This window comes from Atractosteus spatula, chromosome 6 (genome assembly GCF_055471065.1).
Source record: "Atractosteus spatula isolate fAtrSpa1 chromosome 6, fAtrSpa1.hap1, whole genome shotgun sequence".
Lineage (NCBI taxonomy): Eukaryota > Metazoa > Chordata > Actinopteri > Semionotiformes > Lepisosteidae > Atractosteus > Atractosteus spatula.
The window spans coordinates 63,383,130-63,403,477 of NC_142711.1; the positions used below are offsets into that span (position 1 = coordinate 63,383,130).

General features: G+C 49.1%; 1 protein-coding gene across 5 annotated transcripts in view; it reads right to left on the reverse strand.

Annotated features, from left to right (window-relative positions):
- relch (RAB11 binding and LisH domain, coiled-coil and HEAT repeat containing) overlaps positions 1-19,974 on the reverse strand; it is a 48,791-nt gene extending 28,817 nt beyond the window's left edge. For 4 of the 5 annotated variants that reach the window (XM_088918873.1, XM_088918875.1, XM_088918872.1 and 1 more), the window contains exons 1-8: positions 19,492-19,967; positions 9,179-9,268; positions 3,364-3,435; positions 3,196-3,251; positions 2,792-2,905; positions 1,968-2,171; positions 1,625-1,716; positions 621-926 (exon numbers count right to left, since the gene is read on the reverse strand). In XM_088918873.1, coding sequence (XP_088774999.1) covers positions 621-926; positions 1,625-1,716; positions 1,968-2,171; positions 2,792-2,905; positions 3,196-3,251; positions 3,364-3,435; positions 9,179-9,268; positions 19,492-19,939 — 1,382 coding nt within the window. In that variant the 5' untranslated portion in view covers positions 19,940-19,967. Of the gene's footprint in view, positions 1-620; positions 927-1,624; positions 1,717-1,967; positions 2,172-2,791; positions 2,906-3,195; positions 3,252-3,363; positions 3,436-9,178; positions 9,269-19,491 lie in introns of all 5 variants that reach the window. The other variant, XM_088918874.1, reaches the window with a different exon arrangement.
- Between the last annotated feature and the right edge of the window lie 374 nt (positions 19,975-20,348).

A 20,348-nucleotide genomic window follows, 5' to 3' on the forward strand; every position in this document is an offset into this window, starting at 1 on the left:
GACAACATGCCATCTCAGCAAAACCAAAACATGGAAAAATCAACTCTTTTCTTTGCATAACTTTGTATGCATGTTTTACTATTGACAACCGCAGGTAAATGGAGGTGCTCTAATGTAGGAGCTCAGGAAATCACTGGTTGCCTTGGATCAGCAGTCTCAAGCTCATGCCTAGTGAACAGGTGACCCTGCGTTCAATTCCAGGAGACTTCATTTAGCCAAAAGACCTGGATGGGCAAAAGGACCTCCTCCCACCTGTAATTATTTTATGTTCCTATGCTAAAACGTGTGAAATGTTGGTCTGTCTTTCTTAAAAAGAGTGACCTAGTACACAAAACCTGTCTGACAAACAACAGTGACGTTAAAGGGCTGAGCAAATCGTACCCATTTCTCCAAAATCAGTAGCAGAAACCACCACGGGTAGGAAACTCAGGTGCAGAGCAGCCATCGTTGACAATCGCACCGTCTCCCCGTCAGCCTCCAACTAACCCCATCACCCCCAACAGCCTCCGACTGACCCCATCGTGACCCCATCGTCTCCCCATCGACCTCCGACTGACCCCATCAGCCTCCCCATCAGCCTCCCCATCAGCCTCCAGCTCCTGCACACTCCCATGTCTCACCTGTTGGGCTGGTCAAACTGCACAGGCACTTTGCTCTGGGACACCTGGGCTTTTAACTTGGTGCAGCGTGGGGACTGTGCTTCAGCCGCGGGCAGGCCCGAGTCCGTATCCGTCGTGTTTGTTACTGTGGAATTTGTGACTTGGCCCTGCTGCTCAGTCCCTTTGGCAACTTCGGTACCTCTGATGTCCAGGTACTGCCCGTTATCCAGGGAGTCCGACTGCGGCACAGCCTCCAAGCTGGGCGTCCCCGATTCCGGAACGGCCAGCGGGGAAGCAAGGCTCCTCTTCTTCAGGGCCTCGATATCACTGAACACAGGGAAAGGGTTACCCGCGCGGCCGGCTCACTGCACAACACACAACACAGCCCCACAGGAGTCCTTCACCTTTGCAGGGACCACTCCACCCAACGCAGCAGGGAACAGGGTGCGGTGTTGAGCGTTCCCCTGAACGAACTACATCCGTACAAAAACATTCCTCTAATTTTTTTAAAACAGTCTCATACACAAATTCATTTTGAATGAATGTCAAACATGCAATATTTAACATTGTGCTGTTCTTTTCAAGAAATCATCTTTAAAGGGTTATGCAATATTAAGCATTTTCATTACCTTCATTAACATATCCTCGCCTTCATTAGTGCATCATGAACACAGTGATATAAACTGGGATGGATGAAAAGTTAAGCTTGAGCATAAATTCCTCCAGAAGAAAAATCACGGTGTACGTAGAGTACAAAAACACAGCTGCATACATGGCACGCAGGACTGAATCTTTCGAATCCCAATCTTGAAGTCATTGAGCTCTATAGAGGTTAAATTAAATGTTTTTGGAATGCATAAATGCTAAAAAATGGCAGGAAGTTAGCTTGGTCTTCATCACACACTTACTAGCCAGGAAACGCTGCATCTGAGGACAGCTGCCTTCTTACATCATTGTGTAGGTCTCTCAATGTTCTTACGGAAACTTATCAGCTTGGAGCCCCTATAATCACAGCCACATCCTACCTCTGAAGGCTTTTGATTTGCTCAGCCAAACACTGCTTCTCGCTGTTCAAGAGGCTGATCTGGTGCTCCAGCTCTTGGACCACAGAAGACTGCTGAAATGAAAAGGCAAATTAAAACACAAAACGTAAACACAGCAGGAAGAATAACATTCAAATTAAAGAAATATAAAAATACGTTGCACGTCAGAAGATGAAGGTGTACGGCCTAACCACACTCAGAACACACTCGAGCGAACGGGCCACCGTACAACCAGTACAGAACAGCAGCGCCCCCCGCGGGCGGGCCAGATAACGTGCAGGGAATCGGAACAATGGAGGAAGGACCGAGGGAGGAAGGTAGGAACCTGTCTCTGCTCGACGGGCGGCGGCGGTAGCGGCTCCTCCTCGGCGGCGGCGGACAGAGGCAGCAGGTCGCCAGGCTCCACCCCGACCGCCACATCGGCCGTGCTCTTCGGGGGCGCCAGCGACGCCCCGCAGCTGCGGTAGAGCTGCAGCAGGTCGGGCGGCTTCGGCACATTCAGACCCACGTCGTCCCACAGCTCGAAGTCCTGCACACCGGCACGGAGAGACAGACAGCGCATCAGTCCCGCCGCCCCAGTCCCGTCTCCATTTCCCGGAGCCGTTCCTGGGGCAGGGGAGTAACGTGCGGCTGAAGCAAGGGGCCCATTCAAGCCTTCGCGTCTAGTGCTCCGACAGCAGCACAACCCGCCAAGCGACCACGTCCCGCGAGATCTATAAGCCATTTCTCACGCGCGGTTTCCTCTCAGTTGAGGAACACAACTCGGACGTTTAAAAGCAAAGTGAAATTCCACGAATCAGAGGAAAGCGTGCACGAGAAACCCGTGAAAAATCGGGAATTCGATGCTTCATATGAAACGCAGTGAATTATATGATGACAGGACCCAGATTGTAACTCTTCTTTGAGAAGGTGCTTCCGGAAAATTTAAGTATTTTTACAGATTGGGTCATTGTTCCTGCCGAAATAAGATGATTATAAGGTAAGTGATGTACATATGGTTAAAACAGTCGCCGTTGCTCACTGCCAAAAGATCACTACAGCTCTCACTGAGACTCTCCTGTCCCATGACTTTCCAAAGCCTGTTCATCGCAAAGTTCAACCTAACCCCAAAGTCTGAGAAGGCAATAAAAACATGATGGTAGCTGGTACCTGATCATCATTTTCATCTGAAAACGTGATGGACGACAGTTTGTAGTTGTTCTTTAATAAATACTCATTCACTAAAAAGTTCAGTGCTCTTTTTTCAAGAGGTCGGAGGGGCTCCTGCAAGAGAAGAGAGAAATTCAGACACCGAGATGTAATTCAAGACCCAGACTCTAAAGAATCACATTTACACAAAGTCATTACAGAAAAAAAAAATCCCCATAACTTTGAACTAACTGATCGTGGAGTCTCATCCAAAAACCTTCAGAGAAACCAACAACAACCTGGCTGGGCAGCTTCTTCCATACGGCCCTTTTTATTAACATGGGGAGACGAAGCAATATACAAAACTAATATCTCCAAAACATTCCATAAACAGGTTTTGCACACACACACAAAACAACTCTCACCTGAGTTTCAGGGCTGGATTTAAAGTTCTTTCGTTCCTGTAAAGGAACTTCACTCTCTGCAAAAGAGAAGGAAAGCCGTTTGTACCCGGGCGCGCGACACGCACGGGGCCTGAGCGGTTCTCAGAGCAGAAAGACTGAAGTAGTGAAAGTATAATAATAGTACGCCACCTGCTGCCTGAGTCAAGTTGGCACGAAGAGCCTGAATGGTCTCCTTGGCTTTCCGTAGTTCAAACTCCAGGACTGGACAGGGAGTGGATTAAACACACACAGGCATCCAACCAAGAAAAGGGAACAAACAAATAAAAAAAGAAATAAAAAACAGGATGGCCATGAAAAAAATAACGCAAAGAAAACAATACAGTCTATCCGAAAAACCAAAGCAAAATGAAGAGAGAAATAAAACTGAAGAACATGCAAACTATGAAACTCATGAACACATGCAGCAGAGGCTACTGGAAAAGCAGACTGGTGACAGTTTTTCCATATTTCGCCATTACCATCAACACTGTGAGCTGTCTGACAAGGGATCTTCGCAACAGCTACTACACATACAAGCGGGGTTTGTTTTAATGTGTCCCGGTCGGGCTGTCCGGCCAGCAGCAGGAAGCTGGCCGGTTGATCGGTCATTTCCTTGTTTATGCCACGTGGGTTCGATCACGCTGTTAGTTAATACCCTGAAACCGGCGTTAGGGTGGCACCGGGCCTCAAGTTTTGAAGATGGGTCTTTATGCCCTGCAGAGGCAACACAGAGCGATATGACTTTGCGATTTACAAAAAGAACGCATCGCCGTCATGCTAACCTGCTGCATCAGTGCCGTCTCCTGACCCCCCGTGTCAGTCCTAGCTCAGGCTCACGGTGACAGGTAGTACTAATCACACCAGAAAGGTCATATAATCGGCTTTCAATCTCCGGGTAAAGAAAGAAAAGTTCGGGGCGAGCTTCAGCCTAGAGGTCCAGGCCCATGTGCCGTTTCCTCGTGGAGAAGCGCACGGACAGTATGTAGCCCCCCCCTCCCCAGTCCAGCCAGAGTCGCTGTGCAGTCCAAACAAGGTACACACACTCCGTCTTCACTGCGGGGTAGGGGCTCTGCGCTGCGCTGCGCTGCCTCCCTTCCGATCTGCAGTCTTCAGGGACAGAGGCAATAGCGCAGGGGCCGGACACCCCCCCCCCCCCCCAGCAGTGGCTCAGGCCTGCACACCCGGGTCTCGCCTGAGAGCTTGCCTGCAGTCTCCGTCAGACAGGAGGCAACAGCTGGCTGTCCCCCTCACGGCTGCCCCATCGCGTCATGCTTCTTTCTCACTTCCCTTTGCACGACGCAGACGCGAGTCTCCTGGCCAGCTGGGCGGAGTCACTGAGAAACCGGTCTTGATCGACTGTTTCCGTTTAAATAAGGAATTTGCCATCCTGGAAAAAACTCGTCCTGAACACATTGACTTGTACTGGAACTGCACAGAAAATCACTGAAGGTGCATTTGCTTTCCGTATTAACTGTGGGTATGCAGATTAATTCAGTCTTCACCCAATCACAGCATTGCAGTAGGCTGATATATCTTACTCATTCCAGCCTTTTGTGCAGATTGGTAAGCAGCCATGGACAGCTGTTATATCCTTATCAGGTCTCATCAGCGTGGTATAACTAGTACACAGTCGTCTCGTATGTCTTGGCCGAAACGAAAACATTGTGTTTCAGCTTGACTCCCATTAACTACTTTCCAGTTTCGTTTAGAACCTTCCTGCTTTGCGTCTTTAAATTTGAGAAAATTACAAAAACAGTATTGTACAACCACCTGCAGGAGGTAAAATAATTAGCACTCCCACAACTGATTTAAAGGCGGTCACAGTCTAACAGGGTGGTTGAGCGAATACAGTATAAATTAGAAGCACAATTCATCGAGTTCAATTTTTCTCAGCGCTCCCTCTCTTCAGGTTAACAGAGTCATATAAATCTTGATTGCCATCCTCATTTCCTTTTATGATGAATAATTTACTGTTCTTTTTAAGCACATTAACATCATTTTCGCAGGCGATTTTTGCCCTTCAGCTATTTGGACTGGCAAAGTGCGATAGCAGAGCTGCCCCGAAACAAAACACCTCACACAGTTTGCTTTTCCCTTGCCTTTGAATGGCTTAAAATTACACCCCAATGCCAAGCCGAGAGAGGGGACAAAGACACTGGGAGGCTGGGAAAGGCAGAAATCCTTGCCGCTCTGAAAGCACGGCCAGAGAGCAGCTCGTGAAGGAGCATGGAGAGCTTTAGCACGCGTTGCATGTGTGTGCACCCATGATCTGATCTGCAGCCAGCCGGAACACCTCTGTTCTGCTCACTATTCCAAACCCCGCGGCTGCTAGCAGTTGGCCCAGCTGGGGTGTCCACTGAGCATTTCCGCGATCTATATCTGAACTTCTTTGGGTATCGGATTTTGACATGTTGCCCAAGCTCTAAAGTATGAGTGGAAAACAAATCCCAATTTCGATTGGAAAATGAAGGATTTCCTGTGCTGCACAAAAGCAAGGCGATGGCGCCACCTTGTGCGGCAGACGAAAACCCAAAAGGAGGCCAGCGGTTTCGCTCCACGACAGGCCGCGCCTGCTGAAAACGTGCAGTGTCCTGCAAATAACGTCTCGCTGCAGATCAGGAACACACAACATGCAAACGCAAAACACAGCACAAATCTGGAAAAACAAACAAACGTAAAAGAAACAGTGGTGGCCAGCAGAGGGGTTGCTAGCCTGCAGGGGGTGTTTGTTGTCCAGTTTCGGGAAAAGGCACGAAGTTTAAGATTCAGAAAGCCAGAAAAACCCAAGTCAGACAGCCAGGAAAGAGAATGGAGAATGAGCAGCGTCATCTCTTTTCTACTAAAAGAGAACAGTTTGGAGTTGAAGTATGGAAGCACTGCACTGCTTTCAGCTGCTAACCTGAACTATAGGCAATTGGCTCTCTCTGCTGCATGGTTCTTAGACTAACATTCCCCCTCGATTTCTCAATGCCAGCTCCTGCCGCCATTTCCCCACACGACCCCCAAGCATTCGCATACACCAACCCCAGCCTGAGCAGCACAGCAAGACCCGTCGTTCTCATTGTTGCATTTAAGTGGATTTAAAAATGGTCAATCTTGTACAGCTACTGTTATCATTCTATATTAAGCAAGACCGTTAACACATTGCGATAAAAGAAAGGATAAGCAAATCGGAGTTCTCCTGGCGTCCTAGAACCTGTTGGCATGAGTCCTTTGTAACAGACCTGTTAAGGCCGTCCATGGTGCGTGTGTGTGCCTGTGAGAAACTGGGAAACTTAAATAACCTACTGAAAATTACCCTTAGCAAACAAGGCCTTGGCTCAAAATAACGCCGTCAGGATTAATTAACCACTAGGACCTTGGAGAAAAAAAATCTGCAAGCTTGAAACCCACATGAATATTAAGCATACATGATGGCACATTCCTCCGAGCTGAGCAGACAGATTTCAGAGAGACGACAGCAATCCCAAGGGAGGTTAGCATGCTTGTACGTTTCTAAAGGAGAAGAAATCTTTGAGGAGGAAAACAGCTCATGTTAACAGAAGCCACCAGGATAGGGCCACATCCCATCCCACCAGGACTACACTGCAGAACAAGCTGCTGCCAGTGCTAAGACTTCATGGAAACAGAATCCAAGTCTTCTTGCATCAAAACATGTGACAGATTCACATGAGATTCTCAAAGAGTCATTCAGAAAGTTCTCTCTATCAGCTGGTCAAGAGCTGTCAGTAAGTGAATCAGGTGACTGCTGTGCATCCTTTCTGCTGAAAACCCTTTAGAAAATATGCAGAAAGACATCTTAAAGCTGGATATTATCCAACCACAGAATAGGGGCTTCTTCCTTAAGATCATAAATCATCCACAGACAGGAGTATTGAACCCCAGCATAGCTTTCAAGAAAATAAAATCAAGAGCCATCTTAAAAAGCTGATTTTCATCTTGAAAGGGATACAAAACATCTACCTGGATTTTGTTCATTAAATACTCCGTGGGCGTAACCATCTATCCATATGCTTTCCTATGCAAACGTCACATAACATCTAGGTGCAGAACACAAACATCGACATATCCCCTTTCACTTTCACCTGGCTTCTGTGCTGGGTTTCATACTTTACGAAGACTCACACGCTAAGCTCACCAGCACCCTGTGACTACATTTCAAACTGGAACCTAGTGGATGATGCGTCACAAAAATGTCCTAGTGTCACATTAGGAGCTTTAGACCACCATACATTTGAATCCACAGAAGTAACCTAGACTCAGCGTGTCGCTGGACAGCTTTTAAAATTAACCCAAAACTATGACAAGTAACCGCAACAACAGAGCTGTGTTATGAGAAATCAACTGAATTAGTTGTCTTCTTCCAGCTCTACTAATATTTCACCTTCTGCAATGTAACCAGAACTCTCCACATCTACAAGTACACCTCAGTTGTGATAAAACGCATTGCACTGCATGTGCCAATACAAACTCCACAACTGAACAAAGAAAGTAAATTCTCTGCCAGCAGCTATATGAACTTGTGACTCATAACTGACACCCCCCTAAAGTTCAGCAGGTGTGAGCCTGGCCAGTATCTGGATGGGAGATCTACTGGGAAAAACTGCTGGAAGAGATGTTAGTGGGACCAGTAGGTGGCTGTGTGGATCCTAAAACCCCAGAATAGTGATGGGGACTCTATACTGTAAAAAAGTACCATCCTTCAGATGAGACGGAAAGCTGAGGTCCTGACTCTCTGTGGTCATTAAAAGTCTCGGGGCGTTTCTCGAAAAGAGTAGGGGTGTAACCCCAGCATTCTGTCCAAATATCCCCCTGGCCTTTACCAATCATGGCCTCCAAATAATCCCCATCTCTGAACTGGCTTCATCACTCTGTTCTCATCCCCACTGAGAGCTGGTGTGTGGGGAGAGGACTGGGGAGCTGTCGCATCATGCAGGTGAGGGCTATATATTGGTGGTGGTGGAGGGGAGTCCCCATTACCTTTAAAGTGCTTTAAGTGGAGTGTCCAGAAAAATAATAATTAATTGTAATTGTTATTAATTAATAATTGTGTTATTATTATCATCATCATTAGCCCCTTGTCCACAGTGTGCGATTAGCCCTGTGATCTCGGGCGATCTTTGCAGACAGGGCAGACAAAGTGAATGTGGACCCTGCACTGAGCCCTGTGCTGCTGGGTTTGGATCGGTAAGGGTCCGGAGCATCTACTCTTGCTTTGCCTGACCGAACACCTGTCACTGCAAGGATACACTAAGGGCCCTACAGTCTAAATAAGAAGTGACAGTGGACTAAAACAGAACTAACTCCTACACCGTATGGCCTTAATTACACTAATAAGCACCAGAGACTAAAAGCCAACTTCCACAGGAGGCAGCCATAAACCAGAATGTTGTCAATTGTCAGCCCTTTTAAAATGGACAAAGCACCAGACTGCACGAAACTCTTAGCCCCATGACTTCCAGGAAAAGATGTTCTTTCTATTTCCAAACAGCACATCCAGTCAAGGACATCAAGTAATGCACTGTAAATACACAGTGGCTCTGCTTGACCAAACGTTTCCTTCGTTGTTCAACAGACGAGTATTTCAAACTCTAAAGACTGGTATGAAGTAAGTAAATTCCTGCCTTCCTTCATGACAAGGGCTGGGGAACCTTTAAAAAAAAAAAGAGACTCGTAGAGGAATGAGCTTAACTAGCTGGAGAACTGGGAGACACAGGAAAGGAGATAAAACTGCTTATTTAGATTAAAATGTCAAACAGCTATTTTTTTTAATTGGAGCCAACGTCACCATTAAGAAGTGATCTGAAATGCGAAAGGAATTTAACGGCCCCCGCACTGCACACTGGCTGCTCTCCCCCCCCCCCCTCCATTTCTAACACTTGCTCTTGGCGTCTCTCACCCCGGCGTGCTGCACTCTCCTCCGACGCGCCTCGCGTCTCCGGCTCCTCCCAGCCACACTGCTTACCTGCCACCCGCTCGTCGGCCTCCCGGTTCCCGTCGTCCGAGTACCGGGCGAAGTCCAGGGAGTCCAGCGTGCTGATGCTTCCCGCCCGGTCTGGAACACAAAGAGGACAGGGACTGAGGCTCTCCTCGATTCAATTCATTTTTATATCGCGCCTTTCACAACAAGGTTGCCCCAAGGCACTTCACAAAGCTGTGTGACAATACATGACACTCCAATACAATGTCTCCTCCTTCACAACCCCGGCCCCTCCTGCTTCCCAGTCGGGGGGTCCCCACTTCACCCCTCTTTCCTGGTTTCCAGCACTGAAACCACAAAGAAGAAACGTGCCAGAAAATGTAAGAGGGCAGCTCTATGGGTCATACTGGGGTCCTGTTCCATTTACGTTTGTATACTTTCACTAACTAATCAGTTATTGACCCCTCCTTACACAGACACAGCTTGAGGGAACAGCGCCAACGGGTGTAAAATCCTACGTTCTTCACAGCCTCCTGCCATCCTTTCCCATTTTCTTGGTTAGTCTGCTCAACGCTCTTAATTGAAACCGTTAAATCTGTTGGATTGAACTGCAGAGAGGGAGCCTTTTCCCAAGGCTAGAAGCAGGCCCGTCCACAGATAGTGAACGGTGCAAAATTAAATGATCCATCTTGTGGGCAAGGTATTGACCCGGTAACACGAGCTCATCGCAAGCTTTTAAAGCCTGCGGGAAGGCTAAAAGCATCTCGATCACATCATCGAGTTACATACACATCACGCGGGTTACAGTTTATCAAAACTCGTCCCCGTTAATCCACGGGGCGCTCCTGTCCTCAGTCACAGCCCCAGAGTCGAGGGCGGAGAGCCGCGGCACTGCTTCTGTTTGAGAGACGGAGCGGTCAACTGCGCAAGGCGAGACATGGCTAAGGCGCCCGATCATAAAGGATAACTAAAACAATAAATGTTGTTTACTTATTGTCGGCAGTCCAGACGTAGCCTTTTGCAGCTCAGTAACCAACTCAGTCGGAAAACACTCACTGCAGGCAGTAACCCGAGTTTCCCCAATGCGTTTTCATTCTGACTGAGTCCCGACAAACAAAATCGGCCCCAGGGGAAACAATAGGCTCAGCGCCTCTTCTGGGTCTCATGGAGCCCTGTGCCCCACTGGAAACTCTCCCCCTCAGGTTAACACCTGTGGCTGTTGAGCTTCACACAGCTGGACGTGATGGCCTGTAATACGGACACTGCGCAACAGTCCCAAGCTTGCAGAGGACAGCAAATCACACGGGACATAATCGCACCGTGCAGGAGAGGTCACTGCCACGCACAAGGGACAGAACTGCAGAAGGCCTCTCTCTCCCAGGACACCTTATGGACCTGTAAACCCCATCACAGAGAAGACCGAGCAATGCTGAGCAAACACCCTCTCTCAAGACTCCTGTACTTAAATTCCTCTGACCTCACCAGAGCAAGCAGCGTCCGGAGGGACGGAAAAGCTCATCATCGGGCGACGCACAGAAGGATACAAACGCCTGCCAGAGTCTGACAGGAAACTCTTGAGAAAATGAGATAACATCATCCTGATTTTAACCCTGCCCCTCATCAGTTCAGCATCATACCGTATCCCTAGGTATGACTACAACTCTGGAACTCTGCTCCCTGCCTCTCCGAGAAACACACACTCTTCCAGATCTGGAATCTAGACCTCGGATGTCTGTTTAGTCAGGCTTGTAAACAGTGTCTGCCTTTACTCCTTATCCCACATTTTTTATCTCCTTCATTGTTTCTCGATTCCTGTTTAATGTTATTAAATATTTGGCGCATTTTTGTTTTTACCCTGTAAAGTGCCGCACAATCTACATGGGTACCAAAATACATCCCTGTAATCCTCGCACTGCACTTCAACTATGTCAGCGTCACGTCTTTCACTGCATAGCCGGGCACCTGCCCTCCTTCTGCACGTGCATGTTAAAAAGAGGCGGAAGAAACCCGTTACAGAACGTTTCATTGGCACATTTCTAAAAGAGAAAGTGTTCTTGAACAGCAGCGGAATGCGTTTTAACTCCTGCTCAGCCAAAATAATATGCAGTCGCCGGCTGATTTGTCGGAAAGCTCAGACGCCAGTGACGTGTAAACCTCAAGGTTTGAAAGGAAAGAATCAAGGTCGCGTCTTTGCCTCGTACGAGTGAAGCCATACGTTGAAGAGGTCTTCACGAAAGGGCCGCATGCATTTAAAAAAAAACTCTTACCCTGCTGTGTAACCAAAATGTTACATTTACTACTGCCTTCTGTTCTAACCTCTTTATTAGAAACACTTTTATCGGCGCTGTAAACACAGACTATTTGCTCATTTGCCAGGACCTCAGGCTTGCTTCACGCCATGGTGTGTCTTTTTGCCATAAACTAAGAGTGTCTTTTGATATCCAGAGAAAATGAGAACTAGAGCTTTTATCCAGCACTTCCTCACACCAATCTGGGACACAGGCACACACAGTATTCATCCTCCTCTCCGGGAGCAGAAATCCCAGAGCGCGATGATGACATCCGTCATTTCTCCAGGAGGCTGACGCATCTCCCTGTCGCTCCGCAGGGAAGGAGCTGATTTCTCTTCCCGTCTTCTTAGATACAAAGACACACACACACACACACACACAGACACAGCGCAACATACACTTAAAAACACCCGATATCAGTCAAGCTACTGAATTCTATTCTTATCCACCTCTGAAGCTGCCGTACAGCCACAATGACAGTGCAAGTGCTGGTGTAACTACTCAACATTGGATTCGATCAGCACGGACCACTGTGTGCAGAAAGCCACGATGCGTTAAGAGCTCAGTGCGCATGATTCTAGCCTCAGCGTATGCAATGTGTTTATTTCAGCTTGGCCGTTTCCCAAGGCCCAGCATGTAGCAACCAGTAGTTCAAACTAGTCCGGTGCTGAAACCAGCCCCAGACGACAGAAATCAGATCAATGTTAAGAAAGAATTCAGGCTGGTCATTTGTGGAGCGGCAAGACTGTGTCCAATCCTAACACTATTGCCCTGGTGGGCCAGGCGGGCCTATCCTCACCACTGAAGGCAAGGCCAGCACTAGTCAGTGAGGCCCTCCGGCCAGTCATGCGCTCTGAGCCATGAGCTCAAGAAAGGGAACAGGCTGCTTAACACACATGGTTTCTGCCTCCTAACAAACCTTCTCTGCGTGCCGAATATTCAGAGAGCCTGAACGTTTGTTTTAAAGTAAAAAAAAATCCCCATTTTACAGTTTGTCAAAAACACAACAATCCAAGAAAGGAGTTAAAAAAAAACAGGAAGACTGAACTAAAAGCTGCCTTCGCTGTGAGGAGACGGATGAGAGGAATGTACTTCGAGTATCAAAGGGAGCAGCGAGTTACAGCTGGGGCTCATTTCAGAAGAGTCTCTCCAGCCTTGTCACTTCAAATGGAACAGAAGGGGAAAAAATCCGGAGGTGCTGAATATTTTACAGGAATCATCAAGTGGGAAGAAAAGCTGAGCTCAAAGGAACTTGCAGTGCACAAAGGATTGCAACTCTCCAGAAGCAGATCTGCCAACGAGGAGAGGCCAGGAATCATGTTCCACTCCTTGTTCCAGATCAGGGCACTGATGCTGTCAGAGCTGCAGTCGCAAAAGAATATGGAAACTGCCAGCTTTCTTTGGGGGACTCCAATATCTTTCATTTAGCCCAGAAAGATCACAAGATCCATTCATCGTGTGACAGGCACACGTGTACAGCAGCTGTCAAGCACTTCAGCACTGAACAAGACAGTCATGCAAAACAAGATTTTCATAGCAGGCAAATGTTCCGCTTTGACTTTGTTGCCGAGTACAGATTTCACTCAGGCAAGAGCTGCAAATGTTACTTTTAAAGATGCACAGATGCACAAATAAAATGAGAATGAGTCTCAAATTTTAGATCAATAAAATTACACAAATAATGTAATATACATCTTATGTATGTATGCATTTTATGCAAATTATGCGCATGTAGGTTCGTTGACTGAGATGTCCTGAGATGTCCTGGAGATCAATCGCTCAGCAGTGATTTAACAGAAGGCCCGGGTACTCCGAGTTTGGTAAACTCATGTTGCCCAGAGAATGACGTGTTCTGCTTCAGCAATCAGCAGATGGTGCAGAGACACCAGGGAGCTGGGTCTGCGGAAAACAGGCCAAGACCAGCAAGGCAGAGAGTCCAAACAGCGGCGCAGAACCGTCACGTATCTGATTCATGTCAGGGTTTCAGGCTGCAGTGGCTACAGCACAAGACGGTTTAAGTTGAAAATGAAGTCAAGATACAACGCCTAAGCCTCTTTCACAAGATGCGTTTAATTCGCTGATTAAACGCGTCACGCCCTGGGCAGACCTAATGGAATACTTGTCTGGACTCAAGGCTCACTGTAGCTCTTTACGATCAAGCTTAGCCATTCCTGACTTAAATTGATCAATCAATTGTCCTAAACTGATCAAAACTCGCACCATTCCAGGTCGTTACAAATTAAATTGATTACTGAATCAATTGATTATTGAGCTTTTAATTCCAGCTGATGATCACAAGAGCTCTTATTTGGATCTGCTTGCTGGTTAAGCACAAGAAGGAGCTTTAAACAATCTCTCCCAGCTCGTAATAGGTGATCAACTTGAGATGAACAGACACAGCTGCTAACTGCGATGATGATGGATCACACATTTCCACAGTGAGCTTTCATTTCTCAACATTATTCCCTTCTCTGGTAGAGGCCCAGCTGCTCCTTTTCAGACAACATGTTTGAACCAGGGGAGCAGTGATCAATCCTGATCAATCACTTTCTCAAGAGCTGAATGCAATTATGAAGACACGCCTCAAAAAGCCAACTGTAACCAATTAGCCTGGGATCCAGAACTTGGCTAGAAACGACACCAGAAGACACAGCAGCCCAGGGAGCTCAGAGTCGTTAAGTTCTCCTGGACTGCTGGTCTCTGTGACCAGGTCTGTCCCCCCACTACAGTATATCAGTGACAAGCTTCCAGTAAATTTACTGAAGGGTGCTGTACACACACATGCATGCACATGTAACATCAAGCATGTCTAGAAAGCAAATATCAACCAACCGCACGTTTATTTTCTACCGGATCTATAAAATGATCCAAACGCAAGACGGCCTCACTTGACTGCCTCCGTCAGCACACAGCTCGTCAAATACCTGCTTCTTCTCTCGCCATCACCGACACTACTGGCGAACCGGGCCCTTTTGCTGCCGCTTTTCAAACGTTCACACGTGGAACACTCCACGATTTCACACTTCCCGCCCGTGGCGTTTCGGGGCTCCCTACACCCCGCCCGCGCTGGACCGTGCGGAAGGGCACTCGGCTCCACAGGTCTCTCCGCCAGTCAGCAGGGAATCCCGCAGAAAAAATGACCAAGAAGCTGACCCAAAGCCCGGCGCTCTGCACGCCAGGCAGCCATGATCCAGCTGCTGCACGGGAGGGTACCGGCGAGTCCAGCCGGAGCAGCGCCGGCCGGTCCGCCAGCAGCGCCACGCGAAGCTCTCGCCCCATCAGGCCTGCCCACACGCGGGCACTTCCTCTCCGCCCCTCTAAAGCCCAGCTCCACTGAAGGCCCTGACTGCACAGCAGCTCCCTGCAGCGCACCACCACCTCTCCAGACTGCAACCACTCCTTTCCAGGCCCCGTAGCCTACGTGCCTTGGGCCATCCTTAGGGTGCAGCATGTAAAAAAAAACACTTTTTCGCCAGCGGCAGGTGTCATGAGTCTGCAGCACGAAAGGGACTCGTACGTGCCCCTTCCTTTGTCCCTGTGATTGATGCTAAATGAAATCTGCTATTTCAAATCTTCAAATGAAGGAGAGAAAAGGACATTTGAATGTTTTAAGAAGCATTTGTAAAAAGCCAGAGAGGCAGTAGGCTTCATTTCGGAAAAAAAGCGAAAACTGAAGACAGCGGCAACACTAAGCTATTACAATATCTAACTGGAAGTCATCAAAGTGGTGCCGTCCATTTCAAAGAAACATAAACCCTCTACATCGAGCGATGTTTAATACTTAAAAAAGGCACACGGGCCGTTGCGGCTTTTCTTGCAGCTGCAAAGGGACGGGATGTGTTCAAGTAACAGACACAGAGCAACTTCCACTCTTGACCTCAGCGGCTCCCGCTGGCTCTGCCTGACGTTATGTATCCAGATATGTACACCGTTATTATTGCTCGTGAAGATGAACTTCTTTTATCAACATCAACGTGCAGTACTAGCACTGCCCTCCACAAAGCCACTCTGAGGATTCTAATCGGGTTAAGCACAATGTTCAGCCCAGACATGGGTCCCAGCCGCCCCGTGCGCTCTGACGTCTCACTTTTGTCACAGCGCTCGGCCTCGGAGGGTGGGGAGGGGTTCACCTGCTGTATTTTATTTCCATTCAGCAGCTCCTGCAGTGCTTCCCTCCTCCGAGTGGCCAGGAGTCCGGCACTGCAGGCAGAACTGCGACGTCACAGCAGACCTCAGGCAACAGCAGTGTGCACAGCTGCAAAACTGCACGGCCTGCGAGTTCAGCCTCTTAACTGCTACCAATGACACGACTTGCTCACAAGGAAGGCTCCTCCCGTCCGCCTCCAGCTCACTCATTAGTTTACGGGCAAAGTCTTAAGGGTGTGCTGTGTGGGTTCAAACTTTTAACAGCCAGGTACACAAACACAGAAAACCACCTGCATGTGTAAACCCAGCACTGCCAAAGGCTCCCATTCAAGGATTTTTTGGTAGCAGGGCTCAATTACAGTGTGTATTTCTTAATCCCATATTTCGTCAACATGGTCGAGCATTGCCTTAACCTTAATCACTACTGCTCCAAAACGGAGCACACAGGAGGCACATTGTGAGGGTACTAGTTCATGATGCAGTATCAGAAGAACATGGTGTTTTACTGAAACATAGCATCTCATTTGTAAAATGTCATCTTTCCGTTGGGAACCCCCAGAAACATAGAACCACAGGTTCTGTAAATTTAGAGCGAGTCTCAGAGAGAGAAAAGGGGATCCAGGACGATGCTAAAACAGGACATACTGCCCCTCCGATCACACACAGCTGAACACGACTCTCCTAGCGGAGTGGTTTTCATAAATGAAACCGAGAAGCTCTTTTCTACCCGGTGGGCAACGGTGAGCCGTTTTGACGTTTCCACCCAGAAGTGAGAGCATAGAAATCGGGGCCAGATTAGACTCCACGCAGGCCCTGGCCACCTCTGTCTCCTGGGCCCTGTGGTGGTGCAGCTCTCTAAGTGTAGCGATTACTATGGGCAGATGGGTGATCAAAATTATCTTGAATATTTTTTGGATAGCCAACCCTTGCCCTATATGCATATTTATTCAGGATGAGATCTTTTTGACATTTTTTATCTTACAAATAAAATAAAATATCTTTCTTTTAATTTTCACAAGGCCCTACACACAGAGCCTAGCGTGTCTACTGGATAATACAGCGCTGGCAATAATCTTAAAATACTGTAAATGAACAAGTAAAGGTTTATTCCAAGGTGAAAAGAGAATAAAGTAATAACGTTTCGGCTGTGGAGCCTTCTTCAGGTGTGAACACTTGTTGTAAAGATTTATTCTTCCACAGCCGAAACGTTGTTTTTCTTCTGTTGAGTGTGGAATTAAACCTTTACCTTTCCTTTGCAGTCTACGCATGCTGACACAGTTACCCACTCGAGTGTCATACTGTAAATGCCCGCCAACGAAGGGGAACATGGAAGTCAGCGCTGTCCTCAGCCCCACCTGCCCTGACCCACCTCTGGGTGGCTCTGCTGCCCCCTGCTCAAGGCCAGTCCTGCCTGGGTGCTGTCCTCCAGCTCTGCCGCACCCCAGGAGCCGATATGCTGCGGTCAGGGGGGCTCAGCTCAATCTCACAACAACTGGCGCAGCTTTCGGGACACTCACACATAACCCAGGGTCTTACAGCACGCGTACTATTCATTTCTTCCGATTTACAGTACGTCTCACTTTGGGAATAACTCTAAACAGGCTTATATTTCAGACAGAGCAAATCGGCCTTATTAAAGCAATCAATGAAGTGCATCACACTGTACACTGTCTTGAGAATGGCCTAGGAAGGTCTTAACACATAGTGATCATCTTTCATTGTTTTTTTACACACGTCGATGAGCTTATCCATCATATTAACGTGCTCCCTACTGCACTGGTTATTTGCCCGTTGAAGGAACCTGAGGTCCGACAGTCTCCGCCGATGGCAGAGGGATTCCCTCTTCACGTGACAGACACAAATATAATCATGGCAGCATTTTCAAACACATACGGGCTGCATTGCAGACTGGGTTGTTTGTGTGTCTTCATTCTACTTTTTCCAAACGTTTCCAACACAATAGTGGTGACCGAGTTTCACAGATGCCGCACTGTCTGAGACGCTGGTGAGGCAGAAGAGTCAGGTCGCTGCTTATACCTGAAACACACGAATGAGCCTTGTGCCATACCATTCGCCTTCTCCTGCAGGGCATGAAACGATCTTTTCTTCAAACGCCCACGGTTTTACACATTCCCCAGAGTAGAAAATGCAAAGATTCCCCCCTAAAATTCCAAAAGTTAACAAATGTCTAGCCCTGTGCCTTTATCCAGATATTAAATAAACCCGTTTCACACACTCTTAAGCGTTACACTTCAGTACTGTTAAATGGGAATGTGGGTTCCACTATGTTTTATTGTATCTGCAAAGGGTTAAGGATCTTAACTTCATTTCCTACATGCGACTGTTGCTGCACTAATGCACTGTTCCTCGATGACCCGCTTGTATATTTAAAAACGTGTTTGTGTCCATCACAAGATGTAGGTCTGGTTCATCATGAGACCCGAAACTTCATACAGCATCAAGTCACGACTGCGAACGCACTGAATTGCCAGGGCAGGAATAGCAGACAGGGTGAAAACTACTCAGACCCCATGCAGATACGCACTCGCGCAGTCTCCCAGAAATCCTAATATTTGTATAATGGCAGCACTTCTGTTGACCCTTCAATGTCACGGTAACTTTAAGGAGCCACGGTGCAGTCAGCAGAGCTCCGAGGACAGGCGCAACACAGAGACGCTCTGCTGTTCGGAATCGCGACAGAGGGCGCTCTCTCCAGGGCTCTGCTCCATCACTCCGCAGCCCACCTCTGTCGGTACAGACCACCCTGCCCCCGTACCTCACCATCCTCCACCCTCTGTCCCTGCCTGACCCGATAGTCCCCCCCCTCTCAGCTGCGCCAGGCCTCACTCCCAGATCCCTGCCCCTCCGTGCACTCCCTTGCTGCTCCTGCCTGGTAGTTGAAATGACATTTTTAAAATATTTGTGTTACTATTGTATTCACCTGAGCATTGCTCTGACCGTGCGCAGGCGTAAATGGTCCGTAAGTGCGTCTGCTAAGCATTAAAAACCTAATATTTTTTTTTTTAATAACGTAAAAGACTAATTAACCTGCACTGCACGGTGCACGAAAAGATAGCTTCTTCGATCAATTTATCCTAAAAGCACCGCGGACGTATCCTAGAGAAAAATTTTCATCTAACCCCCCCCCGTACACACACACACAAACAAATCCTACTTCCTTTAACTTGCAAATATTCGAGTTGGGAAAGGGAGAAAGTTATGAATCCTAACAATTTCTCGGGATTAGCGCTAAGCACCTCGAAGGCGCCCGGCCAGCCGAGCCTATCCAGCCGGAAGTTTTTTTTTTGTGTTCATTTCTGAAACAAGGCCAGAAACGCCGGTGTTTCCAGGCTGCCAGCTGTGATGCAACCCAAGCAGCAGCATCTCTTGCTCCCCACCTACACGCCGGGCACCTGCTGCGCCTGACGCGTAACCAACGACGCACCAGCGCCGGCAGAGCTCGACAAGCACCGATCAACTCCCCTCACTCCCCGGGTGTTTTTAAATAACGACCCCGCCGCCCAAAACCTCCCACCTCCCGCCTCGCTCTTTGGAGGGTGCTTTGAAAGTAATGTCGTATTCTGCATGGTCAGAGGTCTAAGGAAAGCAGCGACGCCCGCGTTCGCAAGGAGGGGAGGACAGGGTACCGCACCGGGCGGGGACCACCTGCACCCCGTCTCCCCTGCAGACCCCCACGACTGGGGGGGGGGGGGGGTGACGGCTTTTATTCCCGCATCCCAAACGGATGCAACGACGCTTGACGCCTCCCGAGCTTGCATTCCCCGTGCCCGACGCACACCCAGTCGGAGACGGGGAAGGGCTTGGCGAGAAGGTGGTGGACCTGCCCGTGTGCCGGGCGCACCGCCGCCTGCCTGCGGGCTGCACCGCGCACAGATGCCGAGCAGCCGGCGGGGTACTTACTGAGCTGCCCTCCTTGCCCGAGCCCCTGCTCTTTGCAGGCGGGCGGCGTCCCGCTGTGTCGCTCGAAATTGCCCGGGTTGGAGAAATAATCCCGGAGACGGGGCAGCTCCCTGCCGGCCTCCAGCAGCTCGGTGTGAAACTCCAGCGCCGTGAGGATGTACTGGTCCCGCAGCAGCTGGGCGGCCATCACGTCCGCGGGCACCCGCACCTCGGCGGCGATGGCGGGGGCCGAAGCGCCTTCCCCGCTGGGGCTCGTCCTGCTGCCGCACGGCAGCAGCAGCAGCCCCGCCGGCTCGGCGTCCGCCTGCGGGGAGAGGGGGCCGGAGCGCCGGCCCGGCCCGCCGCCGCTGGGGCTGGGGCTGCGGCCGGCGTCGGCCCCGTCCGGCCGCCGCTCGCTCTCCTCCTCGGAGTCGCTGAGATTAAACGGGTTGACGCTGCCCGCCGCCATCTTCCAGCACCTCCAATAACAATTTTCTGCCCCCGTCTTCCTGGATAGCGCCGATCAATGAACGGCAACGCGAGAGTTGGTAGGCTGCGCCGGAGTGTCAGCCTTCCCCTCCTCCCCCGCCGAACCCGCCTCCTGCCCCCGGCTGGGGTTCGTCCGCCGCGCCGTGGGCAGGGCTGGGGTGACAGGCCGGGTCTTCCTCCGAGGGAGACCTGGGGGAACCCCGAAATTCACAGTGCCTGTTCTGGTTAATAAAGCTGCCTGTTCTGGTTAATAAAGCTGACTCACACCAGTCGCACACGGTTGTGCAATTCAAGATTTCAGCAAACGCAAAGCGATAAAGCGAACAGCATCAGCGGCATCATATATATAGTGATAGGTTTATTCCATGCTGAAAAAAAGAAGAAAGAGA